General features: G+C 28.4%; 1 protein-coding gene across 1 annotated transcript in view; it reads right to left on the bottom strand.

Moving 5' to 3' along the window:
• Nucleotides 1-12,724, bottom strand: part of LOC111638616 (LMBR1 domain-containing protein 2-like) — a 47,698-nt gene extending 34,974 nt beyond the window's left edge. The window contains exons 1-3 of the mRNA XM_023384357.1: nt 12,203-12,724; nt 7,203-7,350; nt 3,841-3,943 (exon numbers count right to left, since the gene is read on the bottom strand). Coding sequence (XP_023240125.1) covers nt 3,841-3,943; nt 7,203-7,350; nt 12,203-12,376 — 425 coding nt within the window. The 5' untranslated portion in view covers nt 12,377-12,724. The remainder of the gene's footprint in view (nt 1-3,840; nt 3,944-7,202; nt 7,351-12,202) is intronic.
• Between the last annotated feature and the right edge of the window lie 936 nt (nt 12,725-13,660).

Here is a 13,660-nt window from a genome sequence, read left to right as displayed (position 1 = left end):
TGTAGTATAGAAATTTGTAATAAGATACATAATGCTGTTATAATAAAATATTGTGCAATTATTTTCATATAATTAAAATTAATATGTATTTATTTTTTAGAAAATACAAGGGAAGCGGCGCATCCATCGCTTCCAATGATGACACGCCACTGCTGAATATATGTACAAAGTTTCATAAAAATCAGTTCAACTGTTCTCATGTAATACTTGAACAGAAAGAGAAAGAAACTTAAATTCAGTTTTATATTAAAAAAGAAGATTAAACAATTGTTTTCAATTTAAAAGATTCCATAATTTTTATATAATAGGATCAGGAAAAATATTTAAATTAGAGAGGAATGAAACAGCAAACGTTTCAGGAAATATGAAAAAACCGACAGCGTTTGTATAGACTTATCAATTTTATTCTATGCTGAAAATAAAATTGAATGCTTTTTAATGATAAACATAAAAATACAATGACATTTCTTTATACTGCTTATAATGGATTTTGCTTTGAGTTAAATTTAACTGAAAACAAAAACCCAATAAGAAAAAACAATGGATGCTTAGAACAGTAAAAGATAATAAAAAAAATACCAAATCATTAATACTTAAATACAGGATGGGCCAACGAAAACGAAACGGCAGAGTTATCGTGTTCATCCAAGCAAATCGCTCGGACAGGTTGATTTTATTCCGAAGGGGGACATTTTCTGCAATAAAGTTTTTGCGCTTCTGAATACAACAGACGACAAAAAATTTTAAAAACTCATTAATTTTTTTATTAACTAAACAAACATTTATTTCGGAAGAAAAGTAACACAAACTGTTAACAAACATAAAAAAACATTTTAAGCTGGACCACATATGCAAGTCAAAAATGGATCATAAAATTATGGCTGATAATGTGTTATCTGTTTCCAGGTGTTCTTTTTTGTAGTGTTCACATTGAGCTTGACCACTTAATGATTCAATCGGAATTTAAGATTATTATTTGTTTATTATGTATTTTCTACAACATAAGCGTTATGGTTTACACAATTGCTGAAAGGGTAGTAATAGTAACTCTTCATTTCAGAAATCGCGAGAATGCTTATCTTACTACAAATTTATTTAATCAACGCTATCCAAACAAATATTGTAATGCAAAATACGTTCTGGNATCTCTCTCATTCATTAAATTTAGTTGTAAATGATGCTGTCGAAGTAACAGTTAATTTTTTAACATATAAGAATTGTCCACATTTTTTTCTACATCTCCTTAGATATGGGATATACGAAATTGTAATATCCAGTTTAACATTGAAATCCGTGAGTAATATAAAATTGGAGAGTGGAATAAAAATATCAAATATTTTAAAGGATTTTTTTAAAACTCCTGTCAACTATACAGAACTATCATAAAAACATACCAGTAAATTCTTATCGGTTGGGTTGGGTTAAGTTATAAATCTACTTGCGATTCGCGTAATCGGGCGAGGGTGGCCAAATATCTAGTGGGCAGGAGGCTAACAGCCCAGAACCGGTCCTGGATAGAATTGGATGCGGTATACGTGTAGCATCCACCCGAGGCTAAACCGAGTGAGGTTGGTGCTCTGTAAAGTGCGTACATGAATCTGGCTTTTTGGATGCTGACGATTCCATTCTGCCACTACTATTCGAATATACAACAGCGATCTTATCTTTTTTTTCACTCGTAGTATAGAAATTTGTAATAAGATACATAATGCTGTTATAATAAAATATTGTGCAATTATTTTCATATAATTAAAATTAATATGTATTTATTTTTTAGAAAATACAAGGGAAGCGGCGCATCCATCGCTTCCAATGATGACACGCCACTGCTGAATATATGTACAAAGTTTCATAAAAATCAGTTCAACTGTTCTCATGTAATACTTGAACAGAAAGAGAAAGAAACTTAAATTCAGTTTTATATTAAAAAAGAAGATTAAACAATTGTTTTCAATTTAAAAGATTCCATAATTTTTATATAATAGGATCAGGAAAAATATTTAAATTAGAGAGGAATGAAACAGCAAACGTTTCAGGAAATATGAAAAAACCGACAGCGTTTGTATAGACTTATCAATTTTATTCTATGCTGAAAATAAAATTGAATGCTTTTTAATGATAAACATAAAAATACAATGACATTTCTTTATACTGCTTATAATGGATTTTGCTTTGAGTTAAATTTAACTGAAAACAAAAACCCAATAAGAAAAAACAATGGATGCTTAGAACAGTAAAAGATAATAAAAAAAATACCAAATCATTAATACTTAAATACAGGATGGGCCAACGAAAACGAAACGGCAGAGTTATCGTGTTCATCCAAGCAAATCGCTCGGACAGGTTGATTTTATTCCGAAGGGGGACATTTTCTGCAATAAAGTTTTTGCGCTTCTGAATACAACAGACGACAAAAAATTTTAAAAACTCATTAATTTTTTTATTAACTAAACAAACATTTATTTCGGAAGAAAAGTAACACAAACTGTTAACAAACATAAAAAAACATTTTAAGCTGGACCACATATGCAAGTCAAAAATGGATCATAAAATTAAGGCTGATAATGTGTTATCTGTTTCCAGGTGTTCTTTTTTGTAGTGTTCACATTGAGCTTGACCACTTAATGATTCAATCGGAATTTAAGATTATTATTTGTTTATTATGTATTTTCTACAACATAAGCGTTATGGTTTACACAATTGCTGAAAGGGTAGTAATAGTAACTCTTCATTTCAGAAATCGCGAGAATGCTTATCTTACTACAAATTTATTTAATCAACGCTATCCAAACAAATATTGTAATGCAAAATACGTTCTGGATTTGGTTCAAAAGTTTCAGTTAACAAGTTCTGTGGCAATGGGTTCAAAAGTTTCAGTTAACAAAAGACGCAACCCCGGACGTGAACGTCCAGTAAGAAATGAATCGACAGAGATGTGGTGCTCAATTCGAACATTTATTGAATACTTGATAACTTTTTCTTATGTTTGTTACTTTATTTGAAATAAATGTTTGTTTAGTTAATAAAAAATGAATGAGTTTTTAAATTTTTTGTTGTCTGTTGTATTCAGAATCGCAAAAACTTTATTGCTGAAGATGTCCCCCTTGAGAATAAAATCGACCTGTCCAAGTGATTTGCTTGGACGAATACGATTACTCTGCCGTTTCGTTTTCGTTGGCCCACTCTGTATAATAAAAAGATTATAAGACAAATATGATAAATGAATTTATACTTTTAATAACATTTCCTTTCTATATATTGTTATTTTAAAATAACTCATTTCAACTATATACATAATGAAACTTTAAAACAGGGATGGGCAACCTTTTGCTATGTAAGGGCTGTACTTGAAAACTTTTGAACTAATGTGTGCTGCATACAAGAGAAAAGAGGAAAAAATTGCTGGTAAATCACAATTATTTATTCATATATAATTACAAATTAGCATAGGTATACTTAGTTTAGCTTCTGGAACTGATGTAAATGTAATATATTGGAAATATTTGGTTAAATATTAGTCACTGCTAGTTTTAAATTAGTTTCAATGTGTCTGTTAGCTGGTTTCTTGTTTTAATTTTTACTAAATTCATTGCAGAAAAACTATTCACATACATAAGTTGTAAAAAAAATAATGTTTGAATTTTTGCTGCATACTTCCTTAAGCTAGGAAATTGATATATTTGTTCATATTTTATGCGATGTGGGCTGCAAAAAATATTAATGTGAGCCGCATGTGGCCTGAGAACCGCAGATTGCCCATCCCTGCTTTAAAGTATCAATATAAAACTGTACATAATGTTGAAAAAAATTATAACCTTTTTTGAAAGATTTATCACCTACCATGTAAGTGCTTGTGCTGTCCAATAGACAACTCTCCATAATGTAGGCAAAACGCCTTCAGGTATCTGGCTCCAAGGAGCTTGACAAGGATTTTCAGGAGCTTCTGTCAATTATTAAAACAAATTTTTAACTATAACAAGACAAAAATATTGAGGCTGAATTTAACTGAAATTTAAAAAAATAATAATTAACATTTACAGTGATTTTAAAATAATTATAATAAATTTTTTCCATAAAATTAAATCTTTCAAATGTTCAAAATAAATTATTTTAAAAAGTTTAAAATTTTCAAAAGTCATTAATAAAAGTAAGTTGTTCCAATAAATAGTTTTTAAATTATTAATCAATTTTAAGTTTGATTAGAGGGGAAAAAATATAGCTTTATAGCTACAAAATTAAATTAAAATTTAATACGTAATAAAATAATACAAAATTAATAATTATTGGGGTGGTTGCATATGTTAATTTAAATATCAAACAAACTGTTGTCTTTTCATTGGGAATTTAAGACTAACTATTACGTAATTTGGCTAGAAGTGTGTAATTAAGTTGCTGTTGTGTGTTAAATTTAATAATTAGGAATAAATAATTTAATTTAGAATACAAGTTGACCCCCCTATAACACTGTTGATAATTCCGTTTTATATGAATTCCATGTTGTAGGAGCCACTTAGATTTTACAAATACGTGAGCCATTCACAGCCCAGCACATGTATTTGTAAAATCTAAGTGACTCGTACAACATGGAATTCATATAAAACAGAATTATCAACAGTGTTATAGGGGGGTCGACTGTATTTCTGGAAAAAAAATTGGCCTCAAGCAAGACTACACACACACACACACACACACTCTCTCTCTAGGCTTGGGGTTAATTTAAAAAAGTAAGTTGGTTGAGACCCACAAAGAGCCATAAGTTGTCCGCAGTCAGAGTTGTGAATGACCAGTATGATTATATATAATTAATTGGTTTGGAAGCAGAGATCAGCCAGACATCCAAGTAGCATAACTGGCTACCTGTCTTCATGGTAAGCAGGAGTCAACAGTGAGTTCTTTTCTTTTAAAAAAGTTTATGGTCTTGAATTTATTTCTATCTTTCCATTCCTTTTCTTTCAAATGCCTTTTCCTGATGGAATGAGATAAAAAATCTGGACTGAGTTTAAAGCATCATAATTTTTGAACAAAAAAAGATAATTTTAAAGTATTTGCACCAAAAATTATATTATTACACATGCTCAGTTACAGCACATGAAGTTTTCAAATATGTAAGAGTGAGTTAAAAAAAAAAGACTTCAAAAGAGGATATATTAAGACTGTGTTGTACAAATATACAAGACTAAAGCAAACCACACAAAAAGTTGGCAAAAAGAGTATTTTTTAGCCAAAGGCCACAGCAAATCAACTGTATATAATATTTTGAAATATGAAATATCCAGAATGTGAAAAATAAGACCAAGAAGCAGAAGAAAATCAGTTATGAATGCTAAAAACTGAAGAGCATTGCGACAAATTTTTGACAACAAAGATACAGTTAATTGGATAGAGGAAGCTAAAATGTTCAATTGTCATCAAACATACGCTGATAAGACACTTAAGAAAACAAACAAAGAAAGGGAAGATAAATAAGACCCCAGAATGAACTGCTGAAAAGTTGTTGAAATCTGAATGCAATGCAGATGCCCATAAAAAATTCTGGAAACAAAATGTTTGTTTTGGACAATGAGAAGTACTTCTCTCTCTGGCATGCAAATACCAGGAAATAAATTTACTATGTGCACAATGAAAATCAAGCACCCCTGAAGTGAAGTATAAATTTAAGAAAAAATCTGAAGAAAAAGATGTGTACATTGTCATTTCATCAGCAGGTGTTTTGAAGCTATTTTTTTAAGAAGGGTTCCCTTGCAATTGATGCCAACATGTACTAAAACAAATGTCTAAAGAAAATTCCAATCCCTTTTCTTAACAAGCATCATCAAAATGAAGATTTCATCTTTTGACTCAATAAAGTTTCATCTCACTATGCAAAGTCAATCATAGAGTCCTCAAAGCCAAAAACATTATTTTTGTACTCAAAGAACATAATCCATTAAATCTGCCATAATGCCAGCCAAATGAAGATTTCTTTGGATATTTGGCTCAAATAGTATACCAGAAAGGCTGGCAAGCAAAAAATACCACACAACTGATCCAAAGAATTGAATTTTAAGTGAAAATTCAATTCTTGACAAGTGACACGAAAGTTGTCCAAACGAGTTGCGAGCTATCGAAACAAACTTATGGCAAGTCATTGATCATGGGCCATATGATCATGTTCATTAATACTATACTATTGTAAATAAAATATCTTTTAAAATGATTAATAATATTTAATAGTTACTTCAATATTTTGATAAAATATTATGCTTTAACAAGCTATTATTTATTTTGACATTGTCATAATGCTGGGCTGCAATTTTTAATTTATTTAATTTAAAATATATGCTATCCACCTCAAATTAGTAATGGCTTGCCCCTGTACATCATACTTTTCCTATCAGCAATAGAGTTGTGCTGGTCATCTATCTAACACCTTTTGGAGGAAAATTTTTTAATTGAAATAACGTGATTTCTGGTTTGCATCAGAAGTTTGTATAATTAACCAGGATCTAATGCCCCATAAGCTTTCTGTATCTGATCAACTTTCATCTATCTAACTCCATTCTCAAGATTAAGGAAGAACAAACAATAGACAGATATATGGATGCCAGTGGAAATTTTTGAAAAGTATGAAGTTTTCAAAAATTGCAGCCTAAAAACAGTTCAGATTTTTGTCTAACCCCATTATATATTTTTCTTTCTTTCATCTGGGGTTTTTTCCCCTTTCAAAAAATAATAAAATTTTAAATAAAACAAGACAAGACAAACTGTGGCATTTTAAATTTTTAAAAAATTGTAAGTTTTATACAGTTTTATAACATTTATTGTATTTAAATCTGTTCCTGTTTAGAATATTCACATTCTAAATCTACTTTAAAATCCAAGCATAAATATTTTTAAAAAATTAAATTTTATATTTTAACAATGAATAAGTATTATTTAAAATTTATAGTAACAATTTGAATTTTATTTTTCTAATTTTACAGGTTTTTTTCTAATTATCTAAATTTATTAAAAAAATAACTTCTGATTAAAAAAATGCTGTAATATATATAAATTACATATTTATTAAATTAAAATAAAACTTCAAATAGCAGGACTTGAACCTTGTTAGAAATCAGATTATATATATATACTTTTTAAATTTTTGTAATTCATACTTTTTGTTTAGAAACTATTCAAAAGAAATTATATTAAATTATCATAATTTTACTGCTATTAATTACCTTGTAATGATATATATGGTTCTGTGGGAGTAATAGAAATATTTGTAGTACTATTTCTAAAAGAAGTATTTGGAAGTAAAGTAGTTTCTGTAACTGGAACAACAGTAGTAGCTGATTCGGAATTTCTAATGCATTGATGATAAGCTGTCTGTAAAATAAAAATTTTGAATTAATAAATTAGTTTATTAAAATATTAGATAATATTTTGAATTTTATTAGAGTATTAAATATGAATTAATCTAACTAAATGTCTCTGTAATAAAAAAAATTATTATTTTAAATTAAAAATTCAATAAACCTATTTTTGTCATTACTTTTCATTAATTTTTTTAGATATTCAGTAACTTTAACTTAAAACCTTAGATTAAAGTAACTAAATCATTTAAAAAATAAATCAAAGAACTATTGTTTTAAATTGAATGACAACTAGAATGATGCTACAGTTTGAATTGAATAAAAAAACTGAATAAAAAAAATTCATTGAATAAAAACACTGTAGCATCATTGTTTGAAATGCATTTCAAATAAATTATAAATATGCAAATAAATTATTGACCAAACTATTGCAAAAACCAATAAATCATGTAATACACACACACACACATATATATATATATATATGTGTGTGTGTGTGTGTGTGTGTGTGTGTGTGTGTGTGTATTACATGCTTTATTTATATATATGCATATATACAAAATAAACATAACATAGGAGACAAACTGCTTTTCTGGAGTTCACCTTTATGTACAAATTATTCTCTAGCACATTCAAAGTCCATTGTCAGGTGAGGTATATGTATAGTACATCTGTTATTTTGAAAGAACTTGGGTTAGAAAAATTAAACTGAGTAAAGTAAGTTACCCAAATAAAAAAATTTTTTTTTAAATTTATTAAAATTAAGTCATAGATGTAACTAATAATTTATTGTTGATAGAACCAATATTATGTTTTATGAAGATAACAGTGCCATCAATTGTTTTTATTATTGTATTGTACAATTTTAATTAGTTTTAATTTAGTATATTATGTAATTGTATACACAATGCACTGTGCTATTTATAATATCAATTTGTAAACTATGTTTTGTTAGAATAGTTTAGATATTTATTGTGTTTACTGCCATATGCCTAATCTTTAAACGAGCTGATGAGGGGGGTCTGTGTACCCAAAATGAATTCCCATATTAATAAAAGTTATCTTTGAATAATTGAGTCTGGTTCAATCTCATCCTGATGTGATAAGCCCTTTTTATTTAGCTGTGATCTGATAGACCAGTGTTTCTCAATGGGGCAATATCGCCCCCATGTAGGCATTTTTCCATGTTGAGGGGCGATTAGTAACAATTTATATTTTGGGGGGTGAAAAACAATTTTCTGGGCAATATATAAAACATTATATTAAGAATAATTAGATATTTTATTAGTTATATCGTACAATAATTAAACAAATAACATTATACTAGTCACTAGTCTATTCAATGCAGTATGAATTTGGCGTTAGTCTTGGTCCTCGGCATTGGAATTTTGAAATGAAGGGGGCGATACTACATTGAAGGGGTCGACGATTTGTTAGAGGTTGAGAAACACTGTGATAGACTATTAGTTCAAATAAATAAAATCTGATTTTCTTGACAACTAGATCCAATTAAAACACAATTATCATTAAATTGCCAAAAAAATTCACATCTTTATGTAATTGAAAGTATATATTTGAAAATGATATGAATGTATGAGAAACTTGTCATCAGACTCTAACGTCAGTTCAAAAATTTCATTTTGGAACAAAATGAATCTGATCTGTCAAAACATTTTTTTAAATAAATTATTCATTTCCTTAAATTTCTTGTGTATTAAAAATAGCATTATTTTCTATTAAATATTATTATTTAATATATATTACATGTGTTTATAACTATTTTAAAATATATTAGGATTTTCCATCTTTTATCATGTTACAGTAAAAAGGAAAAAAATGCCAATTTAGGTAAAGGTAAAAGTTTTAAATTATTTTATCATATTTTAATTTAATGAAAACAAAATCATTTATTGTTGTTTATTCTAGCTTTCTGTTTCATTTCTTTTACAGTTTCAGTTTCAAGCATACAAAATCACTTTTTTACAGACTCATCACACAGGAATTTAAGGCACACTATGGCTGAATTCAGACTTTATTGATATTAGTTGAAAGAGAATGCATTTCAGGTGTCATATCCCTCCATCAGTTTTTTTATCACTTTGAAGAATACAGGTACTAAAAGTGAACTGATGAGGAGTATGACACCTTAAATGCATTTTCTTGCAACTAATATCAATAAAGTCTGAATTCAGTCATATTGTGTCCTAAGTTCCTGTACGATAATTTTGTAAAAAAGTGATTTTGTATGCCTGAAACTGAAAAACGAAATCATTGCAGTATTCCAAGATCATTCAATTACATATTAGGAATATAACATTTTCAATTCATTTTCAGATCTAAATCACATTAAAACAATTAAATATATTTAATTTCTTTGATAAAAGTAATATAATGATGGCCTGAAATTAGATTTCTGTTCATTGTAAATCGAGATCGATTTTGATTACAATGAAAACAATTTTCATTGTAAACAAAAAATAAAATCAAGAGAAACTATAAAATTATAATTAAATATAAATATGTGCATCAATGTTAGCTATTATGGTCAATAATCATATCAAAGAATAGAATAAATGTATGATTTTACAAAATAAAAATTTAATATGCATATGTTGTCCAAAAGACATGCAAATTAATTTCATTTGCATGTATGTTTGTTTACTTTTCAATAAAGAATCTCTTACTTTATTAAGTATGAAATTTCTTACAATTTTGTCCCAATGAACTATATAAAATAGTATTTTAAGTACAGGATAATTCAAAAGTCGGTTACCATTTGAAAAAAAATCAATATTTCAGTGAATTTTTGATGTGTGGTAATGTGATTAGCATGAAAATGCATAGAATCACATTGGGTTTCTTCCAATAGTGTCAAAATTAGTTCCAATTATGTCTACCAGGTGGTGCTTTAATCCATAATGCCATAAAGAACCACATCGTAGCAAATGTCAATGAAGATTAAGACAAAACCTTTCTCACTTTGTTTCTAGCTGTTTAAACACTGAGTACAAACGTTTTCAAAACATTGTACTCAGTGTTTAAATGGCTAGAAACAAAGTGAGAAAAGTTATGTCTTAGTCTTCTTAAATAGTTCTAACTCCAAATGCATAGAAATGTCAATGAGGTAGATTTTGTTGCTGAGCATGACCCAAAGATCAGTGAAAACATTATGGACCATATGAAACATCATTTGTCAAGGTATCATTGATGCCTTCCAATGTATAGAGTCTTTTACCATTGTCAATGATGTGGGATATTCCCCACAAACCCATGACTTCAAGTAGTCCTGTATCAAAAATTGCAGGGCATCAGCGTAAGGAGTCAAGTCTGAATTTTATTTTTGGGGTTTTTATTTAATTCTCATTATTATTTATTTTTAAGATGTTTTATTTTGTTAAAAGACAAAAGCTCCACATCCAACTGAAAAAGAAAAATCTAAATTTGAAAAATAATAGTCTTATCATAATTGACACGTTCACTGCCTATGTTGCCAATCTATTAAGGCATCTCAGATTAAGTGATATCCAAATAGAAATTAAAGAATGATCTCTTAATTGCAGCTGTAAATGATTCTAAAAATCAAAAGAATTTTTTTTTTTTTGAAAAGATTGGTAAAGACAAATGTTTGAAAGATTGTGAAGTTAGTATAAGTATAATTGTTAGTATAAGTATGTAAATGAGTTGAGTGGCACAGCTGTTTGTTACATCACACCAGGAAGTATAAAAGACCTGACAAGACTGAAAAAAGATGAGGTGAAGCTCCTGTAAGCAAGCAAGATGAAATTCCTGAGTGAGTGCAATTGGCAAGCAAAGATTTTGAAAAAACTTTTCCTTTTGGTGTGACAGTTAGGCAGATTAGATCATAAGACTACTTTTTGTAATTTTTGTAAATAGTAGAGTTTTCTTATTTGTCAGGTTTTTGTAGAGATAAACTTATAATTATCTTAGTTCTAAATTTAAGTTCCCAAGTATTGGGAAAGTTCTGTATATATTTGTTTTTGATTAGATAAAGAATCTTTGAATTTTATAACTTGCACAGTTCTTTTTTTCTAACTTACTTTGCATTTATTACTATTAACTATTGTATAGAGATGGTCACATAATAATGAATTTAATTCTTTTTTGATGCATAGTCAAGTATTTTGAAATTTTTTATATATTAACTGATTTTTATTTTTGAACAAATTCATTCATGTTTTTGCCCATTTAAAAGTTCAGACCTGGCACCAACTAACCCTTGATTTCATTTTTCTGCTTACGTAATGCCATACGTTTGGTGATTTCTGGGCTTTGAAAAAATTAGATATTACATCAGGTGTGGACATCTAGGTAGCCATTCAATCTGAAAGTGATGGCTTATTACTCAATCCTCTCCAAACAATGATTATAACAGCTGTTTCACAGGAAAAGCAAAATAGGGTGGTGCTCCATCTTATATGAATTTTACAACATCCAATGCTTGTCTTTTCTCCAGGTTAATATATGCTGACCAGTGACAGTGACGATTTCAAAAGCAGACACCTGCATGACATCATCTGTGGTAAAGTGCCACCTGATGGATATAACTGGAACTAATTTTGACACTTCTGGAGGAAATCCTGCTTGCTTCTATGCATTTCCATGCTAATCCTGTTACCATGTGCCAAAAATTCACTGAAATATTTGTTTTTTAAATGCTTACTAAGTTTTGGATCACCCTGTACATTTTAGCTGAATATAGATATTTTTACTTATCTAGAACTATAATTAAACAAGCTGTAATCAAAAGTAATCATATAAAAAAAAATAATTGATAACTGGTTGATTATTACAACTAGTAAAGTAGAACTAGAAATAGTATTTTAATATATTGGTATTTTACTTACTGTTGAAACATCAAGAGGCAAGATGAAAATTATTATAAAAGAAAAATACCAGGCAATAAAAACATTTATTGTCACCAATATGTGATGTTGACTCCAATTTCCATATCTGTGCAATAGAAGAGCAGCCACGAAGAATGTGCAGCAGATTTCTGTCACCAAAGGTCCAACAGACATCCTTCCAGTAATTTTATAAAAATTCTGCAAATATTTTAAAATAGGAATGAATTATGAAAGGAAAATTATTTCAACAAATTAAGGATTACAGACAGTATGACTTATATCAGATTTTTTGACCTTTTTCTAATACTGGAACCAGTCCAACTAGTTGATTTTTTTTTCAGCTCCCACTATTTCTTTATCAATGTACAATTAGTATGCCTTTGCACTTTCAGCATACACAAACGGAATTTCCAGAAATTAATTTCATAAATATATAAGTGTATAATTAAATTTTAAAAGTTCGATAATACTATTTTCATACTTACATAGAAGGACAGAATGCATAAAAATAGTATTATTGAACTTTAAAAATTGAAAAAGACAGTTATGCACTGCTTTTGTTCATTAAACAACCAATATTGGAAGAGCTTTGCACATATATCAAGTCCAATGCATAATAATTTTTTCTCAAATGTAATTAACTGGTCCTATTTATTAATATCAAATTAAATATCTACTTGCTGGATTAATTAACTATATAATTTGACTAAAGGTTGGCAGTTAATCTGTAATTTTGTATTAATACTGCCACTCCAACTTGGTGGTTATTTAATATATTTAAATTTGATATTTAATTTAGAATAATCTGGAAGAAAAGACTGACCTGGAGCAGGTTCAAAACCCATTTTCTAGACACCATACATTAAAGCCAAATGACTGCCAAATTATATTGAGCTATATTACTACTATTATTATTAATTAAATGCTGTTATTTGGCATTAGAGGAAGCATTAGGCACCATTGCTTGCTAAATTTTATAATAATGATAATTAAATTGATATTTTAATTAAATGCTAAGTAATGTGGTGTTAGAGGCATTAATTTAATTACTTAGCATTTAATTAATAATAATAGTATAATATAGCCTGATATAATTCGGCTTGTTCTAATTGTTTGGCTTTAATATATGGACAGTTTATTTTGAAAGTGGTGTAAGTCCATTTTTTCTTCTTTCAAGATATTCAAACATTTTAATTTTAGTTGATTCAAAAATATAAATAAAGTGTACTAAGTTTGACAATGTTTCTATGACTTTAGAAATATGCAAGTTGATTGCATAAAGACTTCTATGTGAATTTAACTAAACTAATATATTCTTTCTGGGCCATAAATGGACTTACACCACTTTCATAATTATTGAACTGTAAAATTCATTAAATTTCTATTATGTAAAACTCAATTTCACTTGAAACACATTGTGTTTTATTCTGATTTTGTTCATATNTGATTAGAGGGGAA

This window comes from Centruroides sculpturatus, unplaced genomic scaffold (assembly GCF_000671375.1).
Source record: "Centruroides sculpturatus isolate CEXI.00-Female unplaced genomic scaffold, Cexi_2.0 scaffold1183, whole genome shotgun sequence".
In the NCBI taxonomy this organism is placed as follows: Eukaryota; Metazoa; Arthropoda; class Arachnida; order Scorpiones; family Buthidae; genus Centruroides; species Centruroides sculpturatus.
This window is presented reverse-complemented; position numbering and strand designations above follow the sequence as displayed.